The following is a 25,183-nucleotide window of genomic DNA, read 5'->3' as shown; positions in this document are numbered from 1 at the left end:
ATACAAATTTTAACTGAAGTTTAGATAAATGCATAATTGTGCCTCTGGGGCTGACATTTACTATTTTTGCAATCCAGGAAAAACATCTCTGAGCGTTAAAAACTCTGTGAACTTTGTTCATTGTGCAAAAACCCAAGTAATTTATGCAGATTGTTTAACATACCATACCTTATTCATATTTTAATTTATAAAAATTGTGGTTAAAAATAAGTCTGTATCTCCTCTATGTCTGTGATAACTGAACTTTTTGAAACACTAGCTGTTGTAAAATTATGAATGCAAAATAAATCTTATAAATATGTTTACAAGAGGTGTTATATTGATAATGTGTGTGTGACCATAATTAACACTGCAGATGTGTAACTGAATAGATCTCAGGACTGAATCTTGCATTGTCTTATCAATTTTAGGGAACTAAGCCAATCTTTTAATGATAACATCCTCACTACACAGCTGGTTTAACAGAATGTTCCTGATTCAGTTTTTAAAAGAAGTAATGCCTAAAACTGTTGGCACAAAGACAAAATCCTGAATTTAGGCCATATGAATGTCACTTCATTGTTGTTACTGAAAGAAATAAGCTCGACTATAATCAAACTTCAGCAGCACTGTATCAACATTCTGCCAGCTAAGCAGGCCTTGAAACCAGAGGGCCTCTCGCGATTAATATAAAATGTAGCATTTAACAATAATACAAATCATGGGAAACGCATCTTATAAACGTGAAAAACTATCATTTAATGATCAAGAACTATAACATGCACTGCTATTAAGTTATGTTCAATGACAAAAATTTAATTTTTCTTTTTTAAGGAGAGTAAGGGCAACATTTGAAATATACAGTTTACTTAATGGGAAAATTATTTGCCATTTCCTTTTTTTTTTTTTTTTTTAACACAAAAGCTATTATAAATTGGGTTTTTCTCTATTCTTCCTGGGAAATTCACTAAACAGAATTGAGTAAAATGCTGAATTTTTTTTTAATTCACTAAGGTATCATTTTATAAATTCCTGCTTCAGGAACTATTCCCCTTAGAGACCTCACTAGTACAATAATAAACACATAGTAGAAGAGGGACCATATATTTATCCTCCTTTTTCCCGTTATTAATCCAACCCAACAAAAATGACTGCATCCCCAAGCTTGCTCTTAGTTGCCTACACAGTTATGAGAACTTAACTAAGCATTAAGTATACAAAGAAGTATTAACTTTGCAAAGAACAAAAAAGACAATCCGTCCTCTGGCAGCTTACATTGAAGTGGTAGAGAAAGCCATGAAGGAAGTGATAATAAGCATGATTCCATGATGTTTAAGGTGAAGAAAAGGATGGCTCTTCAAAGATGGAGAATTCACTTTGAAGCAGGCCTAAGGGCAGAGGGGACAAAGGGGGCAGAGGGGACAAGGGGGGCGCACTCCAGGCAAAGGTAGCAGCAGATACAAGGCGCAAATACAGCAGGAACTGGGCAAGCCCAGCAACAGGAGACACAGAATGAGCAGGGGTTCATCCCCCAAGCGATAAAAAAGACTGCGAAGGAGGGGAGAGACTTTAAGAGTGGGCTTTTAGAAGGAGCCCTTGGCCACACCGTGGAAGGGGCTATGAGGACAAAAAGGAAGCTACAACAGTATTCCAGATGATAAGGAAGAGAGGCCTGAACTAAGTTAGGTGGCTCTGGCAAGAGAAGGCAGAAGAGTCTAAGGAAATTGTGCAAGACACATCTTGATAAGTGGATGAAAGGCATGGAGGGTAGGTGGTGTACGGGTGAGAGGGCTGTGAACCCAAACCTGCTTTCTGGCTCAGGGAAACTGTGGGTGGCAGTGCTGTCTACCACGAGGGGGTGTCCCCTGTGGTCCAACAGGATTCCTTCGGTCTTGTACCCCCCATTCTTTTCACGTGTAACAGTCACGTGGTAAGACATGATACATACGCAAGTGCGCTCACTGAACTTCCTTACTGTTAACGACCTATGCATATTAGCACTCCGACTAAGCTAGAAGCTCCTTTTGAGCAAAGATCACGTCCATTTGTTACAGTATAGTATATGCTCAGTCAATATTGGCCGATGCAAGCGCTGGATTATTAACACAGTCCTCGGCAGAGACAGATAACTGCTGTCCTTTTCTAGGGTTTTAAACATATTTTAATCTTCTCTCTCTTCTTTTTAAATATAATAGGGCTAAGGGGAGATTTTAAAAAGACCATCTGCAGATAAATGGCAAAAGAAAAATATTCTCCCAATTTCCAGGGCTAGAACAGACCTAGTGGGGGCCTCAGTGAACAGTGAGACTTTGTGTTGTCTTCTCAATATTAACCTATCGCTTTACAACTGTAAGAACACCTTCAGGAGATACGTACCATGAACGGCCAAGGGCAAAGGGATGCCCACAACCTGAATCATTATATTACTAACAGCTAACAGTAAAGGTTTTACAAACATCTGTTTTGGGTTCACTTTTGGATTCAGGGGATGTGATTACATGAGATTTGGCGGTGGCTGGTTACACGGTTCAGGCAATGACATGAAGAAATGTTTAAATGGTCACAAAACAAAATAACCACATAATTCAAAAATATCTAAGTGAACTAAGTTTTTACAAGACAAGCTGCTGTGATATAATCTAAGGCACTGTTCCTATAGAAGAACCCATTAATTATAGCTTCCTTCTCACTATAAAACTGTCTTACTATTTTTAAAAAAGTACATGGTAAGGATGGGGGAAGGAGGGATGGGGGGAAAGAAAGATTAGAAACTACAGTCTGTTTTAGTAAAAATGCATTCTTGTATTCCCCTTTGCAGTAGTAAAAGTATTTAATTTAAATTAGTAATTATAATTCAGTTATAATTCTCCCAATATTTTAATTCACTTAGAAACTTTCCTAGAACTAAGATAACTTTCTGCCATCTGGCACAACAATATCTCCATATGGAAGAATTCCTTACAGATCAAAAATAAAAGAAATACGGAGATTGTAAATGCAGTCTATTTGGCAAAACACAAATCTCCTCAAATTATACTCCATAAGGCTTTACCTTAAGAGGTTTTCTCCCCCTATGTCAACATTTGGCCATCTGTATTATTTGCTTACAAAACAAAACTACACTAAATAAATATTTTGGTAAGGAGTTAACCAGAAAAAATTAAATATAGTCTTTCATCTTTTATTCATCAGTTTGCTCAGGCACCAGAAGCACAGTTGGGAGCAAGAACAACTGGGTTCTAATTCCAGTTCTCTGCCACTGTATGACCTTGGAAGAGTCATATTTTTTTCCTACATTTCAGTTTTCTTTGGGCGAAAGAGACATTACAACAGAATCTTTTTTTTGATTACTTCATTAGTTGGGTATCATATTATCAAGGTAATTTTGACCAAAAAGGAAAAAAAAAGGCTATGGTAATAAAACATTGCTATAAGTGCTCTCAGGTCTTCAGAGAAAAGTACCACTGGAAAAAAACTAGAAATACTGAACAAAATCAGCATTTCTGCCAAACCTATGTATTAGGAAGGGAATTACAGACAAAATAGTAACTCAGTGACGTTAGTTTTACTGAGCTACCTAAACTTTGAATGTTCTTTAGCAGAAAATTCACTATATACACGAAAATTACTCACTGTAACTTCAATTATAGGAACAGGGGAAAGTTATGATCATTATATTAAATCGTCTGATGCTTTCGGATAGCTGATGTGGTTTCAAGCAAACATCCTGTCCTAACAGAACTGTGGAATAGTACTGGGATCCGATGACCCTGCAGAGATCAGAGGCTATCTGTCATTTCCCCCCCTGTACTGGACCAATTGAGAGAAACTTTGCCAGAATGATAGAGATTAACAAGAAAACCAACGCTGGTCAATTTCAGCCTCAGACTCTTTAACTGCCAGTATTACAACTGCCCAGCGTGTGCACGTCCAGATTTTCAATCTGTCTCCCTGATTGCCATCCAAGAAAATACTCCTCGTGTTATTTTCAACAGCTTTACTTGCGTTTGGACTGGTCTAAAGAATTATTAGCATGCAAGGAAGGGCCATGATCATACATCAGCATTTCTCCCATTTAGGAATATTTGTACTTACAGCTGCTGCTCCAGGACTTTAACAAGGACTTTATGCTAATTTCAAAAAACACAGAATCCTGTAGGCTCAACATTGTGTCTCAACTGGGCTACAGCATCAGGAACGGCCCAGCAGCAGCACAGCAGCAGCAGCAGCCGTGGATGTGCTGATCTCTCTCCCCAAGCCGCTGTCCCTTCTCCTCTCGCAGGCAGCAGAGTTTTGGCCCACAGTGCTTTGGCTTCATTACCATGCAGTCTCGCAGTGACGCACGACTATAGTGGAAAGGCTGCTGAATGCAGATGAACTCGCCCGTTGAATAAAAGCTTACGAGTTTATTACAAGTGGCCTGAAGGACAGCGTCACCTTTCTTGAGGTGGCCATACACGTGGCCCCAATGATCTTTTCTGCTTCTGTTCCTGTTCGCTGTTCTGAGGAGCTGTGTCTCCCGCTGCCTCCAGTGGAGTCACTCACTACTGACTGCTAGTAAACAGACAAGGGAGGCCAACTTTTCTCACTAAGGGCCTTCGGGATCAAAACAAATTCGGGTCTAGCAGAAGGTCTTTAAATCACTTCCTAGAACAGCCGACCAAACGGAAGAAGAAGAAGAAAAAAAAAAAAAAGGATCGGTGGTATTTATCCCACTCCAACATCAGTCTTCTCTAGGTGATTTTGGGAGTACATTCTCTCCACCCCCAAGCAGCAAGCGGTGACTTTCTCAGCAGGCTAATGGTACAGAGTCCACTGCCTCACTTAACCCACCGGAGAGAACGCAGGCTAATGGGAAGAAAAGATGATGTAATGAACGCTGTGGCAGAGCCCCCACCAGCCTTCTAAACTGCTCAGCTCAGGACAAAGTTTCCTCTGCTGCAGGCAACTTATTCAGAAGAGGGAACTCTATTATAATAATGGGATTATTTCAAAACATAGGGCCTTCTATTCTTAATAGAGCACATAATTCCCCTAGGAAATCTCACAGTCGGAATTATCAACGAATAGCGAGAGATCTTCTGGTCAAATAAAATGCACATTTTCAAAACTGTATTCCACAGGAATTGTTCTGAAACTGGAAACTGACACTGTTCGAAGCCTATCTGCTCTTCAAAGAGTAGGAAAATTCCCTAATCAAACCCAACAAATTTTTTGTTACTGTCAGAAGAAAAAGTCTGGACCCCATAATTAGCTCACTATGATGCTGAAGGTCAAGAGAGCATGTGGTTTTCCATATGTGGCAATACATTTGAATTGACCCATTTATGCTACCGTATCCTTTAAATACCACAAGGAATAAGTAAATTCAACGATCAAAGCATAACTGAATAAATTTATTCATAGCCAAATGGCTAGGCACTCTATTCAAAGCTGAAAGAACATCCTTCCATATACTAAGGGGAAAAGATAATCCTATCCATTAAGACATAGTCGGAGGTAACAGGAGTGTTGGGAATTTCATTTAAAGCTTGTGCTTCTTCAGAGGAGTTCAAGAAATACGGAGTAAGTCTGGGCCATTCCTACTCCTGAACAGGCCCCAAACCTAAATTCAAACCAGGGCTGCAAAGGCTAACCAAACAGACCCCCAGGGACCAAAACACATTGTCTGGGTACATCTTCTTGATCAGAGACCTCAGTAAAGAGCAGGGTTCCTCCTGGTCAAATTAAACACAATATGACTCAGTGTGCGTGAATGAAGGGCATTCCACAGTCCAAAAGCACGACCTCCTACATTCCATCCTTATATATTAACAATGCATATTAACAAACAAAGGGCTCTGAGTGGTATACAAAACCAGTTTTTCTCTTTAATTAAAGTATTCCCTAAAGTGATTTGACAACTCTTTTCATTGAACAACTATTATCAGATTCAGGGAATAAGCTGATCTAGACCCAAGCAAACTATGCTATTAAATGCCAAGACTCAGAACTGAACCATGTCAGCAAGCAGACAAGTTAGGGGGTGAGTACCCAGATTATTTTGCCGTATTTTTTCTACCCCTATTTGCCATATTTTTCTACCCCTATTGAGCTAAGCCTGCTAGCCTCATCAATCTTAAAAGCTACTCAACACTATTTGGCTAGAATGGCCCACGAAAGTAGTGAAAGTTCATTTCTAGTAAACCTTTAAAAACTATAGCTAGCTAAATGAACTGCATATAACTATAACTATAGTTATATATGAAATATAACTAGCAAAATGAACATGCTATAGAACATGAGAGTATGAGAACTTTTTTGAGAGTGGGGGATAGAGGTTAAATAATGGGCGAGTCTCTCACAACCTTGAAAAAAAACATTTTCTTCTGCCTAACTTTTGTCTACATGGATCTAAAAGAATATATCAGTTTCTATTATATCTAATCAGTCTGTTACTCTGTAAATATAGCCAAGGCAAATCTACAGCTTCTCTGGGACACAGATGTATAAAATCAATTTCTGGGCTTATTTTGGAAGCTCTACTTGACATCAGGATTTCCTTATAGACAGAGGGGGAGTGAAAATGGCACTTCCCATTTATATGGGAAATAATTTGACAAGCCCACGTGTATGGGCAGAGCCTGGGCTCTGAACTTTATTCTGAAATGCAAATAATAAGTCATATTACTACTCCAAATATTAATGATAAATTAAACAATGTTTAATGGAATAAGTATTTCCTTTCTAACCCTTCCCAAAATGTTATCACCCAAATCACTCAAGTATTAATCAGAAGAACTACATATCCACCCATAATTACATATGGGCCCAACAACCCTTTTAGAAGACTAGGGTAGCAGAGACCTACAGTATTCGGAATGCTTTCTCAATTCCTCAATTTACTAGTCATATTTTCATATTACACAGATAATAATACTCCCACCTTTCTTCAAATGAGTTCTCTATTTTTAATGTATAGATTAATCACAAAACACATACCCTAGGGCTTAATGCAGGTTTGCCGAAGACCAGTCTAAGCATCAGTCCTCGATTTTACTCTTTCTATAACTTCAGAATTCTCCAAGTTGTATCATACATATGTATTTTTCGGTATCCTCACCACGGTAAGATAGTGATAGATATCATTTCTCAATGGCATATCCTTGGCAAAACAGAAAAGTCTGTTTTGGATCACTTCCTTTAACTCTACTCCTTTCCATCATTTAGGTTACAATATATTAAAGAATGCTTTTAAAAGATGAGACTTTAAAAATAAAAATAAGATTTAGAATATTTTTAAGAATTTCACTATTTCAATATTACAAGCCTCTTGGCCTGGACCAGATAATATAAAGCATTATGTACAAAGGATGACCATGGCAGTTCTCTTGCCCTCAAGGAGTTAGAAAGCAGGTTTCCCTCTTCCTTTTAATCAATTTCCATTTAATTCCATGCCCTTTCCACTGGCATTTTAGGGATTCATGGAATTAGTTACTTGCTTAACATGTCTAGGTAGAAGGAAGATAGAGATACACTCTAATACACTAAAACAATGTGTACCAGGAAAAAATCTCAATAAATCCTTCAGAATTACTCCATTTAAATACAGGATCTGAACAAAATGTTCCCCAATATATAATAGAGTTTGGATTTAACAGAAACTATCATACAATTCACTGAAATTTATCTATAAGGAAATAAAAGTCTTCAATTATTAACATCCTTAAAAAAGGTACAAAATATAAGCATTATCCCTTATTTGACATTTTTTTTTAAGATTTTATTTATTTATTTGACAGAGAGAGAGAGAACACAAGCAGTGGGGAGCAGCAGGCAGAGGGAGAGAGAGAAGCAGGCTCCCGGCCGAGCAAGGAGCCCGATGCAGGACTCAATCCCAGGACCCTGGGATCACAACCAGAGCCGAAGGCAGTTGCCCAACCAACTGAGCCACCCAGGCGTCCCTATATTGACACTTTTTAAAATACCTCAGAAATTATTAAACTGGTAATCCAAAACAATCATAATATGATAAAACCCAGAAACTTAGCAAGTTTTTCTATATAAAATGTCAACTACCCTATCACTCCTAGAGCCTTCTACAGCCTCTTCAAAAAGTCCTTATCTTTTCTGGAGTTTAAAAAAAGAGATTGAAAGGCTTTAGGTATAGAAGGAAAGAGTCTCTCCGGTCTGCTAGGTAATTAATACTATACATGAAATACAAAGAAGAAAACAGGGTGGGGGATGGGGGAAATAGGTGATAGGGATTAAGGAGTGCACTTGTGATGAGCACCAGGTGTTGTATGAAAGTGCTGAATCACTCTATTGTACACCTGAAACTAATATAATAACACTGTATGTTAACTATACTCCAATTTAAAATAAAAATAAAAATAAATAAAATTTGTTTAAAAAAAATGGTTATAAAATTTCTTCAGAGTTTTCTTTGGATTCTTATTAAGTAATGCAACAAAATATGTTAACAGTAATTATTATAATGATGTCAGTAATTAATATTTGCTTCTTAGTGCACTTACTTTTCTACTTACTTCTTATATATTTTCCAAACTTTCCACAATGAATTTAACATTTTAAAACTTCACTACAAAAAGGGAGCAGGGCTTTTTTTTAAACAGCGGATTCCTAAAGCCAGAGCACGCACATGATAAGCCTAGAACATCTTTCATAGGGTCAGAGAGTAGGAAAGGGCTCAAAACACAAAATAATGTGGGTATATCAAGAGGATATGGGAGCCCACTGAGAGAGCTGTCAAGAGCCAAAGCTGTAGCAATTTGAACAACAAAATAAACAATGTAGTTTTGGAATAGAATCCCAAGTATAAAATAAATATCCATGAGTCTACACAGATATAAATAAATGATTAAATAAATAAGTAAATAACTAAGAGAGAAGAGACAAATCTCACATTGTACAGAAAAAGAGTTAACCTAGCAGGTCTGTTATCCTTTGAAATGTCTGCTTACAAGATTGGCTCGTAGCTACCATCTAAGAACTTCGATTTTCAGAGGGCCCCACCATTCACAGAACTAAAAAGCATGGCTCACTAAGCCTAAACTGTTGGTACGAACAATATGGTTTATGCTAGACATCTGCTGTCACTCAGAGTCTAAAATTTGGGGATGTGTCATGCAGAGGATGCCTACGTGACCAGCTCCAATAATAATCCTGGGCACTGAGTCTCTAATGAATTTCTCTGATTGGTAACATGTCACCTGGATGTCACAGCTCACTGCTGGGAAATCAACTCCCTCCTCTCTAATGCTACTGGAAGAAATTCTGGAAGCAGGCACCTGGTTTCCCCTGGATTCTGCCCCACATGCCTTTTTACTGGCTAATTTTGTGTAGTACCCTTATGTTATAATAAATCATAGCTGTGAGTACAACTACATGCTGTGTCCTATGAGTCCTTCGAGTAGATCCTTAACTCTGAGAATGGCCTCATGGACCTCTGAGACATATTTAGAAGAATTCCAAATAATTTATGTAGATAATTCACTCTCAAGAAAAAGGAGCCTTACTCTCAACCCTTAAAAGCGTGAGCTATATACTTGGTGGCTTCCTTCCAAAGGTACAACATAGACAGCAGGGAGAAAAGAGTAATTTTATTGTTAGAGAAACCTATCTCAGCCAGGAGATCAAGGTTAACATCATCTGTGATAAGAGTACATGCTCTTGATATGATTATGATGAAAATGGCATTTTACCTCTGTGTTCTTCCTACTAAAAAGCCATCACCTCCGTCTAACTATGAAAAAAAAATAAAATCACAAAGACCTAAACTGAAGAGTGTACAAATTGCCAAACCAATACTCCTCAGCATTATCAAGGCAATTAAAAATAAGAAAAGCCTAAGAAACTATATTAGTTGAATAGCCAGGGCTTTCTATAGATACTTCAGAAATGTAATGGGCTAAAGATTACTTTAAGCCCTCCTTAACACAGCTTCAAAGGATCCAAGAAGCCTCAAAGGATTCAGCTATCTGCGAGTACTGCCTTCCAGAACAAATAACTCTTTAAAAGAATATAACAAAATCTAGCTCTCAACAATGTCACGTTTACAATGTCCAGCATCCAAGAAAAAATTATAATTTAAAATCTTCAAAATCACTCTTAAATTATCTGTCAAGATGTTAAGAGAATATGACCCATAAAATCAGTCAACAGAAATCTAGAAATGACCAAAATGATGGAATCAGTATATGCGCTCTTTAAGAAGCTATTATAAATAGGCTCAAGGACTTAAAGGAAAAAAATAAACACAATGAAGAGAAAATATGAGACTGACAAACTCACGAAGAGAAAACAGAAGATATAAGAGACAGACTCCAATAGAACTTTGAAAGATAAAAAAAAAAAAAAAAATACATGCTGTCCTTAACAATAAATTCACTAGATGGGACCAACAAAAGATCAGATTTGGGGGAAGAAAAAAATCAGTAAACTTGGAGAAATGGAAACAGTAGCTCCAAATTGAAGTACAGATGTCAAAACAATTAAAAAAAAAAAAAAGAAAGAAAGCTCAAAGCCTCAGTGACCTTTGGAGCCACATCAAACAGTCCAAAGTATGTGTAATTGGAATCTGAGAGGAATGAACAGAGAATACTCTTTGAAGAAATAAACAGACCTTTCAATAAATAAATATAAATAAATATAATATATATGTAATATATAATATATATGATATAATATAAAATAAATATAAATAAATAAAAACTTTCAAAAATTGAGGAAGCCTACAAACCCACAAATTCCAAACTGTCATCAAACCTCAAGCAAGAACACAAAACAAAGACAAAAACAAACAAACAACAACAACAAAAACCGATGGCAAGGCACACCGCAAACTGCCAATAACCAATGACAAAGAGAAAATCTAAAAAAGTCAAAGAAAATAACTTACACACAGAGGAAAAAGATAAAAACCAACACAGATGTTTCGTCTGAAACTAACAAGGCTCTGTCCTGGGCACTGAGTCTCTAATGTGTTTCTCTGGTTGGTAACATTTCACCCATAACGATATCGCTGAAAAGCTTACAGCTTAAACCGGATGACCTATAATTCTATACCCAGTGAAAATAGCTTGCAACGATATAAGCAAAACTTTCCTGACACAGAAAAAAAGCTGAAAGAATCTGTCACGAACAGATCTGCATACAAAAAATGTTAAAGAAACAGGATCAGGCAGAAACAGGATCATATGAAATGAACACCTGAATTCACACAATTGAGGAAGAATGCCAGAAATGGTACATTTGCAGGGAAAGAGACCCTTTATCTCTCATTTTAAATTTCTCTAAGTTAATTGACGGCTTACAGCAGAAGTGGTTAACATACTGTCAGGATTATAACATGTAAAAATAAAAAATCTGACTACAACAGTGCAAAGAATAGAGGAGAGAAATAGAAGATTTTAGGATCTTACATTATACATTAAATGTTATTATTATTTGAAAGTAGACTGTATGATAAGCCAAAATTCATTCTGTAAACTCTGGAGCAACTAGCTTAAAAAAAAAAAAAAAAAAAGTGTTTTTTAAAAAGCCAACAGTAGAATTACAACTAAAAAATATACAATTAGTCCAAAAGAAGGCAACAAAAGAGGGGATAAAAACAAAACAGATGGGACAAATAGAAAATAAGAACAAGATATATTTAAGCCCAACCATGTCACCCATTATATTAGATATAAGTTGTCTAAACACTGGAAACACCCTGCCAAGTGCTAAATGATAATTTAGTGAATAAAACAGATCTTTGTGACCTTGGGAAGGCTAGGATACAATGGTACAGATTAGGAGTTTGGGGGCGGGGGAGGAAGTCCCCACATACAAACATGCAAATACAAAATTACAAATTGTGACTAAGGGCTGTGAAGGTAATAAAGTGGGTCTCCTGACATAAAAAAAACAGACGAGGCCCTACTGAGTTAGCGTGATCGGGGACAGCCACTCTGAGGGGACAATAGCAACTCTCAAATCTGTTTGGCATGTACCTCCTAAAGAATTAATCTTTATGCTTAAACCCCAAAAGAAAAACAGATTAAAATCAAAGTAAGTCCGGGGTGCCTGGGTGGCTCAGTGGGTTAAGTGTCTGCCCTCAGCTCAGGTCATGATCCCAAGGTCCTGAGATCGAGCCCCACATCGGGCTCTCTGCTTGCAGGGAGAGTCTGCTTCTCCCTTGGGCCCTCCCTCTTCTTATGCTCTCACTCATTCTCTCTTATTCTCCCTCTGTCTCTCAAATAAATAAAGAAAATCTTTAAAAAAAAAATCAAAGTAACTTGGGCTAACCAAGGATTAGGGTACCAGTGTCATGCCCACTTTTTTCCTTTCACTTACCTGAGAAAATCTGAAAACACCCCCTGAAATATCTGGAGGGCTCCAAGAAAAACTGAAATCATTGGCTGGATACTGGAGAAGAGTTCTGAGCAGGAACAAGGAGAGACAGACCCATTGATGATTAGGTGGGGAATGCGCTTCAGAAGAACACAATGGAGGTTCTCCTGAAGTCTCCTGAGCATAAGTTGCTGAGGGGAAAGAAAAGGACTAAAAAATACATAGTATACTTGCAGTAATTAGGAAAAAAGCAATAGGGCGCCTGGGTAGCTCAGTGGGTTAAAGCCTCTGCCTTCAGCTCAGGTCATGATCCCAGGGTCCTGGGATCAAGCCCCGCATTGGGCTCTCTGCTCAGCAGGGAGCCTGCTTCCCCAGTTCTCTCTGCCTGCCTCTCTGCTTACTTGTGATCTCTCTCTGTTGAATAAATAAAATCTTGAAAAAAAAATAGGAAAAAAGCAATAAAGACGGGAATAAGAGAGATTCCAATTTTTCCTACTAGATACTTCTTGATATATTTGGTTACGAACAGGACAGGGGAAAAAAAATAAAGCTCAAATAGTCAAGAGTGAACCCTAGGTTTAGGTGAGTCCGTGGATTGTGCACGGAACATGGAAAAACCAGATGTAGGTCACAGCAAGAGTATGGACTACATTGATCTAAAGTACAGAGGAGATGTCAGGACTATAGGTAAGAAGGAGGCTACAGAGAAGACAAGTAGACAGACCCCACAAGCTCTCTTGCCTGTCTTCTCTGCTGATGAGGGGGAAAATCTAATTCATTATTTTCAAGTACTCCTTAGCCAACAATAACCAGAAATTAATGGATTCCACTCAAGAGAAATAAAACCAAATCAAACCAAACCAAGAAACAAAAAAGAGCGAGCGAGAGAGAGACAATAATTCAAATACAGCACTATGAATGAACCGACAAAATAAAGTCAGGAGTGAAGGGAACTGCTCCCGCAATGGACCAGAATTCCATCTGTTTCTGGATAGTAAGGTTTCAGGTTACATCCACATTAACTGCTTATTCTAGAAATGTAAATCGAGTTTCTGAATTAATAGTTATAGCTATAAAAGGATTTCTAATAAAGATAAGTTTTACGCAAATGTCACAGATTGGGCCAAGGCGTCAATATACTCACAAATTAGCAGCATAAAATCTGTAAAGAAGCATTTTGAACCACACTCTATAATTTTGGGAGTGGCTACCTATGCAGCAATTATATTACTTGTGTATGCGGTAAGGTACAATTACTGTTACCTTCCCGACACGGGGCATTTATTAATAGACCAACTTGTTCCTAGCTTTTGGTTTAAGTTATTTTTATATATTTCACATATTTTAAAAAATTGCTTCCTCTGCTTAAAATGAAACCACCCAGACCCTGTAATCATACTTTCTTCCTTGCCTTCACAAACCATACCAACTTGCTATTATTTGCCTCAGTGCTAAGATATTATTATTTCTTGAATGAAAAAAATGTTTATGAATAGATTTAAAATTAATTCTTGAGATCCTTACCTGGACATCAGAAATTGTTTTCAACTGCCTGAAAAAATTTTGAAGACACTGTTAATAAAAACCCAGATTTAAAATTTTCTAGGGATGCCTATCTGGCTCAGTTGGAAGAGGGTATGACTCTTGATCTCCAGGTCTTGAGTTTGAGCCCCGTGTTGGGTATGGAGATTGCCTGAAATAAATAAAACTTCAAAAAATAATTTAAAAAATAAAAATTGGGTGCCTGGGTGGCTCAGTGGGTTAAGCCGCTGCCTTCAGCTCAGGTCATGATCTCAGGGTCCTGGGATCGAGCCCTGCATCGGGTGCCCTACTCACAGGGAAGCCTGCTTCTCCCTTTCCTCCTGCCCCTGCTTGTGTTCCCTCTCTCGCTGTCTCTCTCTCTGTCAAATAAATAAATAAAAACCTTTAAAAAAAAGAAAGAAAGAAAAAAGCATCCGACTTTTGATCTAAGCTCCAGGTCTTGATCTCGGGGTTGTGAGTTCAAGCACCTCATTGGGCTCCATGGTGGGTGCAGAGCCTACTTTAAAAAAGGGGGGGGGGGGCCTGGGTGGCTCAGTGGGTTGAGCCTCTGCCTTAGGCTCAGGTCATGATCCCAGGGTTCTGGGATTGAGCCCCACGTCAGGCTCTCTGCTCAGCGGGGAGCCTGCTTCCCCCTCTTTCTCTGCCTGCCTCTCTGCCTACTTGTGATCTCTGTCAAATAAATAAATAAAATCTTTAAAAAAATAAAAATAAAAATAAATTTTAAAAAAAAGGAATAGAGATTAGAAAAATTCAGAGGCCTAAAAAATAAATTTTCTGTATTCCTTACAAAGAACTTTTCAGAGGTCCTTTTTTTTATTTTGTTTTGTTTTTTAAGTTCCTTTATTAAGTAGACTAGAAGTATATACTGGCTTACACTTTTTTTTTTAAGATTTTATTTATTTACAGATAAATAAATTTTAAATAAATACAATATACAAATACAAATACAAAATAAATTACAAATAAATAAATAAGTAAATAAATTTACATTTATTTATTTACTTATTTATTTTACAGAGAGAGAGAGAGAGAGAGAGAGAGATCACAAGTAGGCAGAGAGGCAGGCAGAGAGATGGGGGGAAGCAGGCTCCCTGCTGAGCAGAGAGCCCAATGGGGGACTCAATCCCAGACCCCTGAGACCATGAACTGAGCCAAAGGCAGAGGTTTAACCCACTGAGCCACCCAGGCACCCCCTGGCTTAGACTTCTTGAGAATAGTGTAAGAGATCATCACACAGCTTACCTAGTTGTAAATCATTCTTTAAAAACAGAAAAAGCTATTAAAAATCTAAGAAAAAGGGAAGCCTGCATGGCTCAGTCAGTTGAGACGCTGCCTTTGGCTCAGGTCATGATCCCAGGGTCTAAGGATCAAGTCCTGCCTTGGGCTCCTTGCTCAGCAGGGAGCCTGCTTCTCTCTCTGCCTCTGCCTGCCTCTCTGCCTGCTTATGTGCACACTCCCTCTCTCTCTCTCTTTCTCTGACAAAAAATAAATAAGTAAACAAAATCTTCTTTAAAAAATCCAAGAAAAAGAATTTAGAATTTAGTTAAGGTGACTATAATTTATATCTGTAATAAGTAAGTTAATTTTGGATTGTTCCTCTTTAACAATTTAAATGAATAAATCAAATGATGCAATGTTCACTTTGCTGATACAAAATTTAGAAAAAATATAATTCTAAGCCACAAGACTGATCCTCATCTTCATTGCCATCTTTCTACAAAGAATCACCTGAGATTATCTACTTACCTTTATAGCTACTTTATTCTTTTAAATAACAAAGAAAAATGAGTAGGTTTAATAAATTTGATGATTAAAACAGACAAAGTGTGTATTCTGTTCATATATGTGGTCGGATGGAGTGAGAGAGAAGAGTTTCATGGATGGGGAGTTCCAATGTGGAACGACTATAAACCATCTGATAAAAGCGACCATTCCAGAACTCAGGAGGGCACTAAGGGCATACGGGAAATGTAATAAAGCCAACAATTATTGTCTTTAAAGAATAAACCATCTGGCCTTCCACAAACAGTTGGTGAGTCACAGATTTTTTTTTCCTAACTGGAGAGACTTTAAAGATCATATAACATAATCCATTAAGTTTTAGATGAGACAACCGAAGGCCAGGGAACACAAGCAACAGAGCAGGATCCCGAACTCAATCAACAAATATTTACTGAACACCTGCTAAGGATAAAGCACTATTTAGGGGCTGTAGAAAATACAAGTAAGTATAACGCTAGATGCCTTTTTCCGATGGATCCTTCCGTTCTCTGCTTCCCAAGTAAGTTACCCACAGGGAGCCCTCTGACCTCAACAAGACTCCTTTCCATATCTAGTTTAGGGCTTTGAACACTTCAGCCCACAGGCCAGATCTGCTTCATCGGCCGTGGTTGTACAGAGTTTTACTGGAACACAACTCCGCCCATTGTCTGCATATCATCTGGCCCCTTCGCTCCAGGAAGTCAAGAAGGTTTGCTGACCTATGTTCTAGATCATTGTCTGCACGCTTTGAGGATTTTGTTTGGGGTCTTTGGTTTGTTTGTTTTCGTTGTGAAGCGACTGGAAGGTTAGTTCTGCCTCAGCAACCACGGCCTACTGAGCAATGTACTAGACGACTTTGAAGAAAAAGCCGGGGGCCTAATTATGGCAACTGACAGCAGCTCTCAGTAACAAGTAAAAACTTGCTCTGGGACACAGAGGACAAGAACCAAAGGAGAGAGGCCTCAAAAACCCAGCCAACATTTACTAACTGTTTCCTAAGCACCTGACATCAGGCTAAGTGCTGGGGCTCCGCACAGAAGTAAGATCAACTCTGATCACAAAAAACTCACCATCGGGTGAAAAGAAACAATGCTTTTACATTAAATGGAGTAACAGAAGCTCATGGACTAGGAGTTAGTCCTGTCACAAAGAATAATTAACTGAGGCTGAGGGTGAGGAAAAGATTGGAAGGAAAAGGACACAGACGCAGAGACCTCGGTCGTGTGTCTTGCCACCCCCCCCCCCCCCCCCCCCCCCCCCGGTCCCGTGTCCACCCCGCCCCCTCCCGCCTTCGGAGCTGCAGCTCTGGGGGTGGCCAGAACTGGAAGCTGAGCCCAAGGCTGTTTCAATCCAAAGGCTCCTGCTTGTATGTGGGTGGAGTTAACCCTTGGCCTGTTTGCTGTTTCCTGAATTCCTTTTACAGCACACTATTTTTTGTTTAACTTTTCCAGTATATTCCTTTAGTTACATTTTAAACTTACATTCAGCTATAGTCACCTGTACCTACTTTTACTGCCTTTGTTTTTAACCTCATCTTCACTGTTTCTTTAATATCTTCTGATACAGATATTATGTATCATCTTATTCACCTTTCTATGCCTTTATTATTTCAGCATATTTCCTCTAGTATTTATTTAGTTATATATTTTTCTTTCTTTTTTTTTAAGATTTTATCTATTTGGCAGAGAGCACACGCAGGGGGAGCAGGAGAAGGAGAAGCAGGCTTCCTGATGAGCAGAGAGCCTTATACAGGACTCGATCCCAGGACCCTGGGATCCTGACCTGAGCTGAAGGCAGGTCAACCAACTGAGCCCAACCGATTGAGCCACCGAGGCGACCCTATTTAGTTATCTATTTTTCTTTTAAAGATTTTATTTATTCACTTGACAGAGAGAGAGATCACAAGTAGGCAGAGAGAGAGGGGGGAAAGCAGGCTCCCCGCTGAGCAGGGAGCCCAATGTGGGGCTCGATCCCAGGACCCTGAGATCATGACCTAAGCTGAAGGCAGAGGCTTAATCCACGGAGCCACCCAGGTGCTCCAGTTATATATTTTTCTTATCTACTCTGTTTCAACTATTTTATCCTAGATATAATACCTTCAACTGAGAGGAGGAATTGTAATATTTTAACAACTACTATCATTGTACCAGTACATACTAGGTCTGTGTCAATTCTGTGATTAGCAAACAGCCCAGTAAATGGGGACAGAGGAGAGGCTATTCCAGACCCCTTAAAAAGTGAGACAGAGGGGTGCCTGGGTGGCTCAGTGGGTCAAGCCTCTGCCTTCAGCTCAGGTCACGATCCCAGAGTCCTGGGATCGAGTCCCACATCTGGCTCTCTGCTTAGCAGGGAGCCTGCTTCCCCCACCCCTTCTCTCTCTGTCTGTCTCTCTGCGTACTTGTGATCTCTCTCTCTGTCAAATAAATAAATAAAATCTTTAAAAAAAAAAAAAAAAAAAGTGAGACAGATGCATCTTTACTTCAGTTAAGTTTCTTGCAAGTCCTTTCTAAAGTCCAAGGAAGTAAAACTCTGACCCTAACCGAAGCCATACTTAACTGTGCCAACTTAAAAAAAAAATAAACATCCAAGTCACTTGAGGAGACGGTCTAAAATGATCTTTCTTATGAAGTGTTAGGCTCACTTTAAAAACAACCAAGAGAGGGGCACCTGGGTAGCTCAGTCAGTTAAGCATCTGCCTTTAGCTCATTGAGTCCCACATGGGACTTCTCCCTCTCCCTGCACTGCTCCCCCTGCTTGGGCTCTCTTTCTCTCTCTTTCTCTGACAAATAAATAAAATCTTTAAAAAACAAACAAATAGGGGCACCTGGGTGGCTCAGTGGGTTAAAGCCTTTGCCTTCGGCCCAGGTCATGGTCCCGGGGACCTGGGATCAAGCCCCGCATTGGGCTCTCTGCTCAGCAGGGAGCCTGCTCCCCCCTCTCTCTGCCTGCCTCTCTGCCTACTTGTGATCTCTGTCAAATAAATAAATAAATCTTTAAAAAAATAAAAAAATAAAAAACAAACAAACAAACAAAAACAACCAAGAGAGGGGCACCAGTGGGCGCCAGCCACCACCTGGGTGGCTCAGTCAGTTAGTTAAGCATCTGCCGTCGGCTCAGGTCCTGATCTCAGGACGGGACTGAGGCCCACGTTGGACTCCCTGCTCAGCAGGGAGCCTGCTTCTCCCTCTCCCTCTGCTCTTCCCCCTGCTTGTGCGTGCTCTCTCTCTGACAAATAAATAAATAAAATCTTTAAAAGTAAATAAATAATTTTTTAAGAAATACCACCCAACCACAAGGAAGTACAAGGTCACGTTGTAGCACTGACTTCCAAAAACCTCTGTATCTGCATCGTGCAATCACTTGGCGGTGGTTATCTGGCGGAGCGCACACTGTGGACAAAGGGAGCACAAGAAAAAGTGCGCAGTTCCAGCTCCTGTGAACTGTCCCGTCGCCGTAAATCACAGGCTAAAGCTTTGGAATTAGGCACAGTAAAAGACCTAGATCCAAATTCCTAGAGTGTTTCCCAGTACGCAGTGATCCAGGCATGAATGCTAGTTAGACATGATTCATCTACCTCCAGGTCAAAACTCCAAAACTTTTTGTAAGTAACAAAAGCCATCGTGTATTCAACCATGTGTCGATTCTGCTGCCATTTTTTATCATCTCAAAAACAAAGCTACAAAAGAAGCTATCATTCAGACTGAGAGGGGAGGTTAACTGGCCGAGAGAGATGAAGTAACTTGTTCAAGGACACGCAGCCGGTCACTGCGCCAGCTCAGCTCCATCTGGATGAAAGCCCACTCTGCGCCTTTAATGGTACCCCACTGCCCCTTTGCTATCGCTGCTGGGGGTCTTCCCGATAGCTCCGCCACGGGAATTCTCGAAGAGATGGAAAAGGCGCGAACAGAACAACCAAAAAGGCTTCTATGTCCTCCGATGATTACAGCCTGGGAAGTACTCCCAAAGCTCTCTGAAGTCAGGGACGCTGCTTGATTTCATGACACTATGAAAGCCCCAATGCTTCCAAATCCCACTTGTATAAGCAAGAAAAACTCCTGAGCTCCTTCACATATTTACAGCAAGTTATCATGTGGGTCAGGCCAGAAATCGCAGAGCAGACGGATTATCATTTCGAGCTCAGGTTCCTCCCAGACATTGCCTTGCCCACCGTCCTTTTCATCACATTTGAATTCCAAACGATTCTCCCATCTCCTTAGGTCTGTTCTGTCTACAGGCAGAAGTGCCAGAAGAAAACCTCATCTCCGTGTTCCCCCAGGATCTCCTCTAAACTCCCTACTAATGGTCCAGTCTCTGAGGAAGACTTCAATGGCTCTTTGCCCATTTCATTCCCTTCTCACAAGAGACAGACCTGCCATGCTAGTCCTCTAGCCAATACAGGTTGTATCAGACAAAACTGAGCTGTTCTGGAGAAACAAAACCTGACCACTGAGATCAGTTCTGCAAAAACAAAACTGGAAAGATCCCTTATTAAGGAAATCCAGTTAATAACAGCACCCTCTTTTCTTTACTAGCCATATATAGATAGCAGCCTTCAAAAGTCAGCCAAGAGGGGTGCCTGGGTGGCTCAGTCCATGAAGCATCTGCTTTTGGCTCAGGTCATGATCCCAGGGTCCTGGGATCGAGCCCTGCATCAGGTTCCCTGCTCATCGGGGAGCCTGCTTCTCCCTCTGCCTACTGCTCCCCACCCCTGCCTTGGCTTGTGCTCTCTCTGACAAATAAATAAAATCTTAAAAAAAAATGATAAATAAATAAAACTCAAACAAGATGCATTTGGAATTTTATACTAAATGCTACATTCTGCTTTGTCCCTGCTAGTGAGCTGTGCTGAGTACCTCAAGAGAGGTATACCAGTGTACCATTTAAAAGTTTATTTTCCATCCCATGGAGTCATTAATGCTTTGTAATGAAATGGAATGGCATCCCAATGCATGCCCCTTGTTTTTGTAAAAGTCACGGGAAACGGCTATTTACTTCATCAGCTTATGTAACCAGGGTGTTATAAAAATAATTATCAACTGCTCATTAAAGTGAAACACAGGGCCTCAAACAGTAATGCTTTATATTGAAATTAAAGTGTTTTCCTATTGAAATATAGCTCTTAATTAAAATGAAATCACTGGGAAAAAAGGATATGCACTTTACCGGCAAAATTAAACTTGACAGATGCCTTCCCTCTTTTAAAAAAAAATACTTGAGGGGCCACTGGGTGGCTCATTGGGTTAAAGCGTCTGCCTTCGGCTCAGGTCATGATCCCAGGGTCCTTGGGATCGAGCCCCACCTTGGGCTCTCTGCTCAGCAGGGAGCCTGCTCCCCCCCCCTCTCTGCCTGCCTCCTCTGCCTACTTGTGATCTCTGTCTGTCAAATAAATAAATAAAATCTTTAAAAAATAAATAAGTAAATAAAAAATAAAAAATAATACTTTATAAATAAAGATTTGAAAACCTCAAACACTGCAGCGAGATGGGAGTACAAGGAACAAATGCTTGACTTTAAAGCAAGGGCTGGGGGCGCCTGGGTGGCTCAGTGGGTTAAAGCCTCTGCCTTCAGCTCAGGTCACGATCCCAGGGTCCTGACACTGAGCCCTGCATTGGCTCTCTGCTCAGCGGGGAGCCTGCTTCCTCCTCTCTCTGCCTGCCTCTCTGCCGACTTGTAATCTCTGTCTGTCAAATAAATAAATAAATAAATCTTTAAGGGGAAAGAAAAAAAAAAAAAAAGCAAGGGCTACAACTTAGGAACTAAAAGTCCTCAAATAATTTGCTTAAGCCTCTCTGAAGTTTTAAAGCTTTGTATAACAACCTATCTCACAAGGTTTGCAGGAGGACTTAAGAGAACCTTTTCTCATTCAACCAGTCATTTATTGAGCAACTATTATGTGCCACATCCTGGAACACATCAGTAGGTAGAGTTTATGTTCAACTTCTTTTCTACTTGTGGTATACACTAAATAGGTAGACAAAATTAAGCTATTGATAAAACAAAACAAGAAAACAGTGCCCAGAATACAGAAAGTGCTCAAAAGTTTCTTCCATCCTTAACAGTGATATATACTCAATTCCGTTCAATCATCTCTGTTCCTGGTGAATTATAAAATCAATCTTATAACGTATTTACACTCACTTATTCTTGCCTCCAAACAGAATGAACAACAAAATAAAGGTTGATTCCATCAGAATAAAAATAACCCAGTCTTTGAGATGGAAGGGCTTTGCATGTGTCACAATAGAAGCCTGGGGAAACACACTGCCTGATTCTTAGGATCTGACTCATGACCGTGCCTAATAGTCACTGTTCTTCAGTGGTTGGACAACATTGTGGTATATTCTGAATCAGTGAAGGGCATCTTCTCCCCACCAACTTTTATGCCTGAAGATAGATATCATTTATGCCAATTCTACCAATATTTATCAGTGAAATCAGTCTTTGATCACATGATTAGGACTCTACACCAAAAATATATGGCTACTTAAGCACATTATGAATAAGATTACATACCATGAACAACTTGATTCCTTTTTTTTTTCACCAAAGAAGCTGGGACAGAAAAGATTTACTTCTTTAACAAAATCGCAACTTTATAGAACTATATACAGCAGAGTTCCTTTACTATAAATTACAACTGTTAGCTAATCATCTAATCAAAAAGCTCCATTAAAGCTGGAATCAGGGGAAACAAAGGTCCACTAAAAGTTTTATTTTAACTTAAAATATAAAATCCATAATTTGTTCCCTAGCATTTGATATAGTGCCAAGTCCTTAAGATGAATTTGCTGATCACAGCATTGTCTGCCTTGCCTAAAGTCCAACCCATATACATTGCCTATGATTTCCAATTTCAATTTCTTCAAAGTGGAAAGGTAAGTTGAAAGTATCTGAGGAAAAAACGCTTCCAGTCTTATACACTTCTCTGACCAACCTGTAATTCAAACACAATTTATTTTTTTCAGGAATTGATGTTCATGGAGTCTCACCTAACCAGTCAACCTTGTTTATACCAAAACAACCCCTTCTTTTCAGTCTCATACTTCACTGAATTACGTAATACCTAATTAAGTTACAGGATCACAATGACAAGCATAATTGGCATAAACAGGTTTAGCTTAAAACACAGCCAACTCTTGGTAAGCCCACACAACTTAACCTGTTGGGTGCAAAAATGGTGGGAAAGGCTTTGGACAGTGTGCAAACCACAGGCATCTGTTTGTAGATGTTTTACAGAGAAACAAAGGATTTCTGGCAAATCCAGTGAGCTGTTTGAGAATTTCTACAAAATTCTTAAAATATTAGGTTAACTTAATATTTAGGAGAAAAAATGAAAGAGTTGATCAAAAGCAAAGAAAAACGTTCAAAATGTCAATCCTGGAAATACCTCAAAATTCTACACATCTTTTTGTTAAGGAAACCCTACGCATCTATGAACACTTCTGGAGTTACAAGTAGCAAGTAAATTTCTGTATATCGCAGACTAGCTTATTCTCAATTGATTCTCTCACAAAGTATAGTGTTATCTATCCATATTACAACCTTGTCTAACCTTCCTTAGAAATCACACCTTCCACTTTGAATTAGCAAGTAAACAAGTTGGCAACTGATCCAAGTACAAAGCTATGAGATATCACACTAGTTTCTCTGTAAAAGCATAGTTTGTTCTTGGCATTAGTGATATGAAATCTTTTCATAGTCTTGATTTCTCCTTTCACTGCACGAACAAAACTGTAACACCCCTTAGAAGAACTAGGTACCCAGTCATATTTGCAGAACAGTCATATTTGCATGACTTCTGGCTAAACTACTGCATTATCTCTATCCCAGAACCACCAGTAAACAGGAAATAAAATTCACTCAAGCTGAGTTCCAAGCAACCTATTTGCACATTGCTGTGAATCGTGTGTGTCTTATTCTTTTATTTTTATTTATTTTATTAACATATAATGTATCATTAGCCCCTGGGGTACAGGTCTGCGAATCACCAGCATGTGTGTCTTATTCTTATGTACGATATAAATTTATTATCAAATCTTTGAGATGCAAGAAAAGCAACTGATCAGTAAATTTAAATTCAAGAACCAAACATTTTAAGACAGAGTCCTTGTGCAGAAATTGCCAAAGAAGTCCTGTCAATTAATTTTAAGTCACTCCATGAAGCTGAATTTTATTCTTGAAGAGAAAAACCAAGCAAGAGTTCTGCAAAGAACTTGCAGCCCCTAAATTTTCAGACAACAGATTCTTCAGTACTCCATGATTCTGTTTTGCTTTGACCTTGATTAGTAAAAAGATACTACAGAGGGGCGCCTGGGTGGCTCAGTGGGTTAAGCCTCTGCCTTCGGCTCAGGTCATGATCTCAGGGTCCTGGGATACAGCCCTGCATCCGGCTCTCTGCTCAGTGGGGAGCCTGCTTCCCCCTCTCTCTCTCTACCTGCCTCTCTGCCTACTTGTGATCTCTGTCTGTCAAATAAAGAAATAAAATCTTAAAAAAAAAAAAAAAGATACTACAGAAAATTCTTAATCATTAACTTGAGTGTTTACTTGAAAATTCACATAAATTACAAATCTGTTACACCCTTTTTTTTTTTTTTTTTTTGAGAATGAGAGCATCAGGCACAAATGGTGGGGGGGGGCCGCGGGAAAGGGAAAGAGAATCTCAAGCAGGCTCCATGCTCAGCACAGAGCCCGATGTAGGGCCTGATCTCTGGTCACTGAGATCATGACCCGAGCCGACATCAAGACTCAGATGTTTAACCGACTGAGCTGCCTAGTCGCCTCTAATGATCACACTTCATAATATGCGTGCTTTGTTCGAAAATGTGTAAGACAGTCTTTAAACTAAAAAAAAAGAGTCATATTAAACTAATGGGCATGGCCCATTCCATTTCAGCATCAAGTCTAACCATACTGTTCACGGCACAGTAAAGAAAATCAAATGGTTCAAGAGGGAAACTTAAAGGAAAGGTAAATTTCTAATAACTTAAATAACTACACATATAAATATATTAATATGTTTCACATATGCGTACACTGCTGAACACAGAACTAGGGGCTGAACAACTCACAGATTTTAATTTAAATTAAGACACACTAACCCATCAGTGGCCTTACCTCCACTTCATCCACCCAATTAAGTGAAGAGCATGAAAAATGACTTCTTACCAGTACACTGTAAATGCCAACATATATTTCTTCTTAAACCTTAAAAGCTTCTCCTCCTTTCTTTTAAAAATGGATATTTTTCAAACAAAATATATGGATTCTCAGAAATATGACCCTATGTTTTAAACTGACAAGAAATAGTGTTAGGGAGAATACAAAAAAAGAAATAGGAAACGCCCTGCCCTGGGGAGCTTACATGGAGAAATTTTTTTTTTTTAATTTTTATTTATTTATTTGACAGACAGATCACAAGTAGAGAGGCAGGCAGAGAGAGAGAGAGAGGAGGAAGCAGGCTCCTTGCTGAGCAGAGAGCCCGATGCGGGGCTCAATCCCAGGACCCTGGGATCATGACCTGAGCTGAAGGCAGAGGCTTTAACCCACTGAGCCACCCAGGTGCCCCACA

At 39.3% G+C, this 25,183-nt stretch overlaps 1 protein-coding gene across 11 annotated transcripts in view; it reads right to left on the bottom strand.

The window, feature by feature from the left end:
* FRYL (FRY like transcription coactivator) overlaps positions 1-25,183 on the bottom strand; it is a 260,625-nt gene that overhangs the window by 160,540 nt on the left and 74,902 nt on the right. For 4 of the 11 annotated variants that reach the window (XM_032852027.1, XM_032852046.1, XM_032852065.1 and 1 more), the window contains exon 1: positions 4,075-4,183. The exons of 4 other annotated variants lie outside the window; for them this stretch is intronic. In XM_032852027.1, the coding sequence (XP_032707918.1) occupies positions 4,075-4,147 (73 nt within the window). In that variant the 5' untranslated portion in view covers positions 4,148-4,183. Of the gene's footprint in view, positions 1-4,074; positions 4,185-25,183 lie in introns of those variants that run through there. 3 more of the 11 variants (XM_032852017.1, XM_032852036.1, XM_032852056.1) reach the window with 1 other exon arrangement.

The sequence above is a fragment of the Lontra canadensis genome, unplaced genomic scaffold, assembly GCF_010015895.1.
Source record: "Lontra canadensis isolate GAN:19392208 unplaced genomic scaffold, GSC_riverotter_1.0 scaffold1, whole genome shotgun sequence".
NCBI classification, from domain to species: domain Eukaryota; kingdom Metazoa; phylum Chordata; class Mammalia; order Carnivora; family Mustelidae; genus Lontra; species Lontra canadensis.
Note: the sequence above shows the minus strand (reverse complement) of the source record. Positions and strands in the feature narration are given on the sequence as shown.